The sequence below is a fragment of the Cannabis sativa genome, chromosome 6 (genome assembly GCF_029168945.1).
Source record: "Cannabis sativa cultivar Pink pepper isolate KNU-18-1 chromosome 6, ASM2916894v1, whole genome shotgun sequence".
NCBI lineage: Eukaryota > Viridiplantae > Streptophyta > Magnoliopsida > Rosales > Cannabaceae > Cannabis > Cannabis sativa.
The window spans coordinates 15321687-15333282 of record NC_083606.1 but is presented as its reverse complement, the minus strand read 5'-3'; the positions used below and the strand labels follow the sequence as shown (position 1 = coordinate 15333282).

The following is an 11596-nucleotide window of genomic DNA, read 5'->3' as shown; positions in this document are numbered from 1 at the left end:
TATAAATTTATACTATGAAAAAAAATAATGAAAAGTATATAAGAAATAAAAATTTTATATAACATAATTTTTTATATATTTATAATAATAGTAGACTAAATTATGATATTATAATTATTATAATAAAATTTAAACAACTATTTTTTTTTGGACAACAACTCTTAATACTTTAAAACTTATAATTTATCAACTTTCAAAAAAAAAAAAAAAATTTATAATTTATCAAACACTCAATTAAATTTTTCCATAATTATGCCGTTCTTTTTTGTTGCTTTTCCCAAACACAACTGTACTGGCCCAATCTAGGCACTATAATTATGCTTATAATACCATTTTTATCACCTTTCTCCAATCTTTAGTTCTCTGATTAATTTACTTCCTATAAACAGAGTAACTTCGAGAGAGAGGGAGAGATATATATCTTTTTTGTGCCACCGCTTCACTCACATACCATTCCATGTCGTGAAGTGCATATAGGATTAGGTCCATCCACGTAGCTAGCGAAATATCCATGATATTTTTAGCACAAAAACAGATATTGTCCAAATTTCTCTATAAAAAGCAACGAATCTTATATTCTTCCTCTACTTGCCCAAAATAGTAATAATGGATAGAGCTTTAACTGGTTTGATCTGCTGCTTCGTCCTTACGGTGGTCATCTTTACAGAGACTGCAGCTGCAGCAATACATACCGTAGGAGACCACATAGGCTGGACCATTCCACCAAATGCTGCCTATTACACCCAAACATGGAATGAACAAAAAAACTTCAGCGTTGGCGACCAATTAAGTGAGTGTTTTTTAATTTTTACTTCATTTTCATACATTCTTCAAAAAAACATATACTAATACTAATTATGTAACATGTAATATTTTCTTTTTCAGTCTTTAATTGGACTGGAGTAGAGAAAGTGGCTAAAGTGGCAACAGAAACTGAATACGAACAATGTCGAACAAGTTCAGCAACAGTATTAAGCTCCACAAGAAGCCCATTTGTGTATACTCTGAACACCACTGGTGTCCAATATTTCATTTCCTCTGATGGAAGCCATTGCCGAAATGGGCAGAAGCTGAAGCTAAAAGTTGATGAGGAGTACAATCATGTTGACAACAGAAGAACACCTCCAACTCCACCAACTCCACCTACACCTCCTACTCCTCCTACTCGTCCTGGACACCCAACTCCTCCTACTCCTCCAACTCCTCCCACTCCTCCAACCCCGCCTACTCCTCCGGCGCCTTGATCGCGGCCGCTATGTTCACCTCTTTCCCAAGTTTGTTTACAGCAGTAATGTTTGTCCTACTAGTATTTTATTACTTCTTGATGTTGTCGATTAAACTACTGCATATCTCATCGTAGCTTGTGTTTGTTTTCTCCGCTGATTATTTTCTCTGCTTGTGTTTCATCACCGTATGTACCTGTGTTTGAAGGCTTATTGTGATATGTACTAATAAAACCATTTCCCAAAAATTGTGCTGTATTTGAAAAAAAAAAGGCTTATTAGATTTTTACCGCCCAAACTTTAACATGTACCAAATTATGTTCATTGAATTTTCTAACCGTTAAAAATTCCTGCTGAAGTATTGAGATTGTTATATTTAAGGACTTTTGTTTAATTTCATTCAATTTTACTATTTTAGTGATTGTTTATGTATTAAATCATGCTCCCCAGACTTTGATATCTACATGCCCCTCGAATTTTGACATATACTAAATCATGTTCCCTGAACTTTCATCCACGTTAGACTTTTTTTACTAAAATTAAACAAAAGTTCTTAAATTCAATAATCTCAATAGTCCAAGGAACATTTTTAACGACCCTAAAAATTCAAGCAGCATGATTTGATATATGTCAAAGTTTGGGGGTATAAATCTTAATTAGTCAAAAAAAAATTATATATATATTTTGTCATATATTTGCTTTATTTTTTGAGAAATTTACGCTGGGAGACTAAAATTTGAAACTAATCCCATAAATAACACTGCCTCTTTTATTTAAACCATAATGCCGTGGTATTTTAATTTATTTGAAGAACGTGTATACAGGCCAAAGATAAGCAGCGGCATCAATGCAAATGGGTTGATAGTTTGGTTTTCGTTTTTTCTATTTTTTATTTTTTTGCTCCTTTTTTAATTTTCTAAATAGAAATATAAAATTATTAATAGTTTTCTTTAATATTAAAAAAAACTTCCTCTATTCTTTTTTTCTTCTAAAAAAATTTAAAATACCAACTAATTTAATAAGTTTATATTATTTTTATATATAATTATTTCATATTTAAATATTACTAAATTATATTTTAATATTATAAAACACTTTTTAAAAGTTTCTAAAATAACTTATGAAAAAACAAGATATTACCTTAAAAATTCTAGAATAGTGAATTCAACATGTCAAATTTTACCCTTTAACGAAATTTAATGTACCAACTAATTTCATAGGCTGCTAAAAAGTATTTTATTGTATACTAGATAATATCAATATCAATATCAATATATAAAGGAAAGCACCAAAGAATTTAAGTGACATTCCCTACATTTTTTTATTCTATTTTTCTTAATTTTTAAAAGCTTGACATTTTCTCCAACAAAATAAAATAAGAGATGTGTTGCATTAATTTTGCACATTAATTTTGTAACATTTGATATCTATTAGTATTCTTTAGAAAATAAATTAGTCTTTATTAAGCACAAAAAATTTCATGTATCACAATAATTTTATAAAATTAATTTTTTTTTTTAAAAAAAAAGTCATGAAAAATAGAAAGCTAATGTAAAAATAATGACAAACCCATAATATTCTAACTATCATCTCTTTGCATTTAAGAAAAAAAAGTTATATCATCCATTTTGTATTTTAGTATATTTTTTTTATATATTTTGTATTTCTATATATTAAGTGTAAATATCATCCATTTTATATTTGAATATATTTTCTATATATTTTGTATTTCTATGTATTATGTGGAAATAATAATAAATTTTAAATTTATTTTTTTAAAAAATAATTAAATAAATACTCAATGTTTACGTATATATAATTGAAAAAACAATGGAGATGTAATGTGACTTCTAATCTTCTTTTAGGTTATATCATCTATTTTTCTTTTCAATAAATTTTACTCATAAAAATATTCAGTTACAAAAGTAATGTATTATTAATAAAATTTATGATTAATTCATTCATTATTAGTAAATGCAATGATGTATATTTGATATCAAATATTTACATAGTCCACACTCTTTCATCTTCCTATTTAACTAATATAATAATTATTATTTATAATCAATATTAACAATTGTACATTACTCTTGAAAATTCAAAAGATTACACGTTACTATATATAACATTTATGTTTTGGTGTTTGTGAAGACTATAAAATTCCTAAAATTTACATACTTATATAGGTATTTAACTTTAGAAGCTCCAAACGCTAAATCATCCCATCTCTAGAAAACTACATGATAAAAAACCATTTTTATGTATTTAGTTTGGAAAAACCAAAACTCCAAATGCTAATCATTTCATCTCTAGAATTACACGTTAAAAAATCACTTTCATGTATTCAGTTTAGAGAAATCAACTGAATTTGGTTTATTATTATTTAATTTATTATGATTTTTATGGTTAATATTGTTTAGTCTCTCTTTCTCTCTCTCTTTTTTTTTCTTTTTTTTTTTTAAGATTTTGGTCTCTATTTTTTTTTTCTTCTATTCTTGTATGAGCCACTAAAAATATTCAAGTAGTATATATTATGAAATTAAAAAATATGTCTTTATTTGTTGGGTTGATTTATTTGTGTTGTTTTTACATGATATTTTTGCAAGATTGGTGAATAAAAGAGAGAAAGAAAAATGTCTTCAAAGGAATAGGTATATTCTAATTGCTATGGTGGCAAGAAAAATAAAATAAATTAGGTCAGTCATTTTTTTTTATCTCTAATATATCTCATAATTCTATTCTTATACCATCCGTTAAAAAATATTCAAGTACGATGTATTTGTCTTTATTTGTTCATTTAATTTATCAGTGTTATAGTTCTTACATAATATTTTGCAAGATTTGTGAAAGAGAGAAAGAAAAATATCTTTAAATGACAATATGTATTATGATTGCTAAGGAAGAAAAACAATTAGATCTTTCTATTCTATTTTTATTTTAATTTATTTTTATTTTTAATATATTCTTTTACAATCTTATTCTAATGATTTCATATTTTCTATTACAAAATAAAACCAAAGTATAGCTATGTATATATCTATATATTTATATAATTTTTTTTGTTAGGGTAAATAAGGTGGCCGCTTAGATAATTTTCAAATATATTTTTTTTATTTTCTCAATTTCTCAATTTTGTTAATTTTTCTTACTTAATATTAATGTAACATTTAAACTAAATAAATAAATAAACCCTTCAAATTCTTCTTATTAAATTCACTTATATTTATATAGATAAATTTATTTTATTATTTAATAATAATATAGCATTATTATTTAAATGAAATTAGTGATAATAATCAACGCCCCTTTATTTTTCTCTTATATATTAACAATAGTTATTAAGTGTTTATTGTGATAATAATTAATTAAAACAAATCATACTATATTATAAATGAAGCCACCATATTATAAGATGAACCCTTCTTATAGATAAGTTTATTAGACTATATATGGCCAATAGCTCTAGATAAGATTATGATTCTGCTTAACTATTTTTTTTTATTATGTTAAAGTTTTTTATTCAATGATAATTTATAAGTAGTTTAATAATAATTTTATTTTTTCTATTGAACTTTTTATAGATTTTGGTTTCCATGAAACACATTTTATTTGGATTCTAAAATATTGTTCTTATACACAAAAACCAATTTGAGGTATTTTTTACATTTGACTTTTTTTATGTTTGTGAAAATAGATTTATAATTTATTTTATGTATATATTCATAATTTTTTTCTCAACCATATTATTTGACTATATCTATTATTTAAGATTTTTTTTTTCGTAAAAGGAAAAATTCAATAATGTAAGATTATTATATATGATTATATTATTACTTATTTTATAGTGACAATAGCATATGTCCCGACTAATTTAGGGTTAAGTGATAAATTTGGCCACAAAGAAATACAAAAGACGATTTTATTTATATTGTGTGATGATTAATTTTGTGCTAATCATATAAAAGAGATTTATTATATAGTATTTATATTATTTATTAATTTAATAATAAAATAATATTTGATTTTAAATTTTATTCATAATAAAATAAAATATTAACTTTGTTATATATATAATTTTGAAAAGTTATTAAAACCGCGCGCGAAGCGCGGTACTATTCTCTAGTTCTACATAAAAAGAGTAATCTCGGTAAATATCTAAAAAAAAGGTAACTAAATCGTATTCAACATAAGCTTCTTTTGTAGAGCAATTTCGATAAATTTCTAAAAAAATATACCCACTCGTCTCTCTTCTCGTCTTTTTTTTTACAGCACAACGTTAGTCGGTTGAGCTCAAAAATAGTGTCATCATGACTTACTTTTAAAAAGGATTATTTTAATATATGGGAATCATATATTTTTTCGCTCAATCAAGAAAAAATGATCAAAATCAACAACAACCATTTAATTTCTTTTATATTTTGTTAACAAAAAATCAAACTATAAAATTAATCAAAGTTTAGTAGATTATAAATTATTTTCTTATTTCATTTTAAAAGTTACCTAATAGTATTCTAAATAAGTTTATCTTATTGAAATAATTTTGATAAATTACTAAAAGAACTTTTAAAAAAACTAAATAGTATTTTAATCAGTATTAGAATCGTTTATATTAAAAAAATTAACTCTACTAATTTTCATATTAAGTATACTTTATCATAACTCTATAATTTTGTCACACATGTTTAAGGGTGACGAAAGTTACTAAAAAAAGTAAAGGTGTTTTAAATAACAAAATTAGTTACATTATGAAAAATTACTATATATACTATTTTTTTGAAATAGTTATGTATACTAATTTTACTAATAAGTGCTTATACTTTATTGTACCTTATTAAATTTTTAAACTAGTTTTGAAGTAATATAAATGTTACTAAAAAAATTAAATGTATAAGTATTTTAAACAACAATATAACATAATAGTAGCTAAAAGAAAGTTTTGTAATGAAATTAATTTTGTGGTGTTTAAGAGATTATTTAGTTTCCTTACAAATTTTATAAAAAATTTATTGAAATCGTTCTATAAAATACTCATTTAGATACTATCAAGTAGTTTTTGAGTATGAAATAATAAGTTACTCTTAATATATTTAATTTTAATATTTAGTTACTCTTATTTGATAATAAATTACAAAAGTAACTTAAATATTACTTTTAATTTTATATATATTATCAGATGATCATCTTGAAAATAATATCCATGTTAATATCTAAAATATAATAGTAACTTTTTTTTTATTTGGTAAGAATAATAACTACAGAAAAAACAAAGAAATAAAAGAAAAAAAAATAAAAAAGTGACTGATCTTCACATAATTGAGAAATAAAATATCAAAGAAAAAGACTGTCATGCGAAAGAAAAAAATTAGAATATGCACATGTATTATTTTATATTAAGTGTAAAAGTATACATAATATTTATATTTAAAATTTTATTGGTATGTGTATAAATAATTTTAGTATTTGGTATATAATTGAAATATAATTGAAAGTTGAGGAAATTACACTCTATACCCTTTTTATATTGTCCTCTTTTATTTTTACCTTCTTTTTTAAAATCTATCATTTTTACCTCTTTTTTTAAACATTGTACCAATTCTGCCCCTATCACTTCAAGATACTCTCCATGTGATTCTTTTATGTAAGGGTATTTTGGGTATAATACATATAAAAAGAGGTATATTTCAAATAAACATAAAATTAGAGGTAAATTTGATTAATTGATGAATAAAAGAGACATTTTTCAACTTACCCCTTGAAAGTTCCCTTAATTTTTTAGTATTGGGCTCTTGTTATTGGCTTAGTAGTTACACACTTTTTCTCAAAATAAGAGGACCCAAATTCAAATATTCCCATCCCCAAAATAAAAAATTAAAAAAAAATAAAAAGTGATTCAATATATAATATTTAATTAGTGTTTTTATAAAAATATATATAAAAAAATAATAATTTTATCATTAATTTAAAAATAATTAAATTACGGTTACACTCCAAATTTTTCCTATTAGTACAATTAACCCCAAAATCTTTATTTTTATATGGTGAAACCTCCTCTTAACTAGCAAATTAATTTTTCCATTTAATTTATTTTGTTAATTGTGGCCGTAGATCATCCATATATACACTTATATACACGTGGCACATTAATATTTGTCTATCTAATAAAATTATTTAAAAATTATAAAAATAAATTTTATACTTATAAAATGATTTAGAAAAATAATAATTAGTATAAAATAAAAATGTATTTTTTTCTTCTTTCTTTTATTTCCTTTCTTTCCTTTTCTTCTTCGCCATTCTTTTCTAGAGAGACTCGAGGGAGAGGTTGTGGGTTTTGGGTTTCAGGGACGACCACATTTTCTCGAGCACACCGTAGCCACCACATTTCTTAAAAAGTGTTTAATTTTTTATTTTGGTAAAAATTTCATCTCCCATCATCTACCTTTCCTCATTTTCTAAGTAAACACCTTACTCATCTCTTTTTATTCTCTCTTTAATCTTCCTTCACTTTATTAAAAAAATTCTCTCTCTCTCTCTCTCTCTCTCTCTCTCTCTCTCTCTCTCTCTCTCTCTCTCTCTCTCTCTCTCTCTCTCTCTCTCTCTCTCTCTCTCTCTCTCTCTCTTCTACATGTGGTGCATGCACAACCAGCTCTAAGACCGTGCATGCAAACTGCATAGGAACCACATCAATAAGGGGCCCAACTTGTGTTTTTTTTTCTTTATCCCAATTTATTATTCTACTCTATACATTAATTATACGTGGAAATTGCACCCTATATTCTTTTTTTTTTTTGTTAATTCATTTCATTTTTATCTTTCTTTTTTATATATATTTAATTTATACCCTCTTTTATTTGTTATATCCCGATTATACCCTTATGTAATGAAAAAAACCTTCCTCACCTCCCTGAACAGTACCCTTAAGTGAGGGTATAATCGGTAATGGACTTATAAAAGGGGTACATTTCAATTGAAATTTAAAATAAGACTATTTTTGGTTTTTAGATGAAAAAAAACGGGTATATTTCAACCTACCCTCATTTATACAGACATTCTTCAAAGATAATTCTATTTTTTTTACTAAAAAACTAACTCAAAAAAATCATTTATACACATGGACACATGTCTTTCAATGAAAAATATTACTATCTTGCAATCCTCATTATTTTATTATTTATTTTATTTTACTTTTTAGTAAACTTTTATTATGTTTATTTTCTTCTTGAAAAAACTCAGCATTTTCTTTAAGTCTTCCATAATTCTTACAAATAATTAATTCAACTAAGCACATTAGACCATATTCTTCTCGGGTTTATGTGTGAAATCTCAAACAGTAAAAAATTTTCATCCTCTCTACATATACATTTCTCTCCAATTTATGTTTCTAATCAAAATTAAAAATCAAAGCTATTTATGGGAGGTAATAATTAGAGGTGTTCACAAAGTATCCGATCCAATCCAATCTGCACGATCCAATCCAATCCAATCCGCAAAATGCGGATATCTGCACTTGTGCGGATTAGATTGGATTGAAAAATCTAAAATCCGCAAAAGTACGGATTGGATGTTGTTTGACCTCAAAAAGTAACCGATCCAATCCAATCCGCACTTAATTATATATATTTTTGAAAAATTATAATATGTAATATATATTAATTAAAAAAAAGACACAAACTTCTAATTTCTTAATCTTTTTTAGTAATATATTGAGTTGGTGCATTTTATTTATTTTGTAATAAAAAACACAAGAAAAATAATTCTTATTCACATAGACACATACACATAAAGTTTAAATATATATATACTAGCTTATTTATTTTAGTAATTAGATACATATATATTTTAGTGTAAATCTAAAGATAAGTATATAAATATATTGATATATATGTATATTGGTTTAATTTGTATATAAATAGAGATGGAAATAGATTATTATTGGAGATTAAGAAACAATAGTCTTTTTTTAATTTTTTTTTTCTATGAAATATTAAATAATTTATTATTAAAAAAATAACCGATCCAATCCGCACTATTGCGGATTGGATTTAAATTCTTATGCGGATCGGATTGGATCCAAAATATGAAATCCGCACTTAGTGCGGATTGGATGTTGTTTGACCAAAAAAGTGCGGATTGGATCAGATGAACACCCCTAGTAATAATGTACGCTAATTTAATTCTTTGATCCTCTCAATGAGGTTTTTGATCTTCCCATGGCTTTTAACGACTATTGTTCTTCATTTGCATTGGAATTTTCATATTTTCTCTTCGTGATGTTGTTGTTTCCTCCTTCCCTCTAGAGGGTGATGATTACGCCTAGAAGCTACAGACATGTTCTTAATAGCTTGAAGGGACGGAAGGATCTTCCTGCTACTAGCTTTTACATCAAGGCTCTTCTTAAGAGGTATGCTCTTTTCCCTGCCTATTTAAAGTTTTGGGTGTTCTACAGATCCTTACTCCTATTCCTCTCTCTAAACATTTTTTCTCTCAAACCCATGCCCTTTGTGATTCCTGGCTTTTTCACTTCCATCGATTCTATAACCCACTCCGTATCTCAAAACTTAACCCTTAGTGAAAATGAATTGGTCATCCGTGAGTTTTTTGAGCATAACCCGATTGTTCACCAGGATATAAAGCTTGGTGTATTGTCTTTCATATTCTTACCCCTGGACCATCAAGCTGGAATGGATTGAGGATTATATATGAGGAATGCCTGGATTGTTAGAGCTCCACCTTTTCGTATTATGGCTCAAGGATGTTTATGGTTTAGTTTGGCCATGAGGGTTATATGAGATGTGTTCTTGAAGGCCAGCCTTAGCATTTCGATCACTATCTTATTGCAAGTGCTGACCTTGAGGGGCTTCACAGTCTCCTTCCTGATTAGCTGCATTCTTCCCCTTTTGGGATTCAAGCCCACTCTATACACTTTGGGAAGAAATCCTACAAACTTGCGAAGCTTATTAAGCATGAGGTAATTAGGGATTTACTTGAAGTTACCATCCTCCAAGTCTTTCAGATGTTCATTAGAGTCAGAATTTTATTGACGTCTCTAAGACTATTAGGAGGAAAATTACTACTAACTTTAAGAGCATTTCTCGTGGAAAGTGGCTCAACTTCAAATATGAGAATGTACCTAATATCTGTTATCATTGTGGTATGCTTGATCATACTCTTACCAAGTGTGTCTCATCTTTAAAGAATTGTGATGATTATCCTTACCCACCTCCTCTCCCTTAAAAAATATCTTTTAAATCTCTTGCTAAATCTTTGTTCAATCGTAGTCCGTTTGACTTGTCCAATTCTGTTCCCTTTCAGGAGATGTCTATTCCTCATTTCAATCGGTACCAATTATTGGCTGGTGTTTTTAGTCAATTCTACTACTAAGGACTCTGAGGCTAGACCTTCTATCACTTCTCTATTGATTACCTTAGAATATGGGGCTTTGAATTCCAACTCTACCAGCCTCTTGCATATGCTTGGTAGTTCGAGTTATGAGGCTCTTATTTTCAACATGTCCAACAATTTTAGGGAGGAAATTAGTTTAACTCACTCGGGCCATGACTATTACATTTCTTCTGCTCTTCTTATGAGTGTATACTATTCCCTCCCTCTTATGTTTTCCTTGGGAGCTGCTAGAGCTAGTCCGTCTGAGAACCTTGCAATTCCTCTTTCTAAGGTTCAGGATGTCACCCTTCCTCTAAAATTTATGGACAAGGCTAATTTGGGGTGGAAGAGGTATGCTTTCACCTCCCATGAAAAGGGCTCGTGCTAGTCCTTCTGCTATTGTGACTTCATCTGTTGTTGCTGCGTCTCATGAACAGTCGGGTGTTGTGGAGCAATCCCGCGTAAAAAATGAGCCCTTTAAGTTGGAATGCTTGTGGGTTAGGGAACATTCAAGCATTCCAAAAGCTCTCCCTTATTGTGAATAAAAATAAACCATTGTTTCTTTTTGTTATGGAATCCAAACTTATGGCTGGTAGTTGTGAAAGGCTGAGACTTAAACTGTCTTTTGATTGTGCCTTTGAGGTTCCTAGGAAAAATTGAGGGGGTTGTCTTTCTTATTCTGTAAGGATGGAATTAATGTCAATATTTTGAATTTCTCCCTTAATCATATTGACTGTATTATTAAGTTTAATGAGAATGTTAATGTTCACGTTTCCTATTTTTATTGCTCCCCTTATTTGCAGGATAAAACTCATAGTTGGACTTTAGTTAATAGGCTTTTTGGTAATGATCCACTTCTTCCCTAGCTTATTATTGGTGCTTTTAATGATTACCTTTCTATTTATGATAGGAACGGTAATTCGAACTCCCTTGTTATGCTATCACCAATTTCCAAAATTTTGTTATCAAATTAGACCTTCAACTTGTTCATT

General features: G+C 27.3%; 1 protein-coding gene across 1 annotated transcript; it reads left to right on the top strand.

Annotated features, from left to right (window-relative positions):
- Positions 1 to 357: 357 nt before the first annotated feature.
- LOC115724870 (cucumber peeling cupredoxin) lies at positions 358 to 1615 on the top strand. The gene is made up of 2 exons (XM_030654231.2): positions 358 to 790; positions 886 to 1615. The coding sequence occupies exons 1-2, from the start codon at positions 607 to 609 to the stop codon at positions 1242 to 1244; spliced, it is 543 nt and encodes a 180-aa protein (XP_030510091.1). The 5' UTR covers positions 358 to 606; the 3' UTR covers positions 1245 to 1615.
- The last annotated feature ends 9981 nt before the right edge of the window (positions 1616 to 11596 follow it).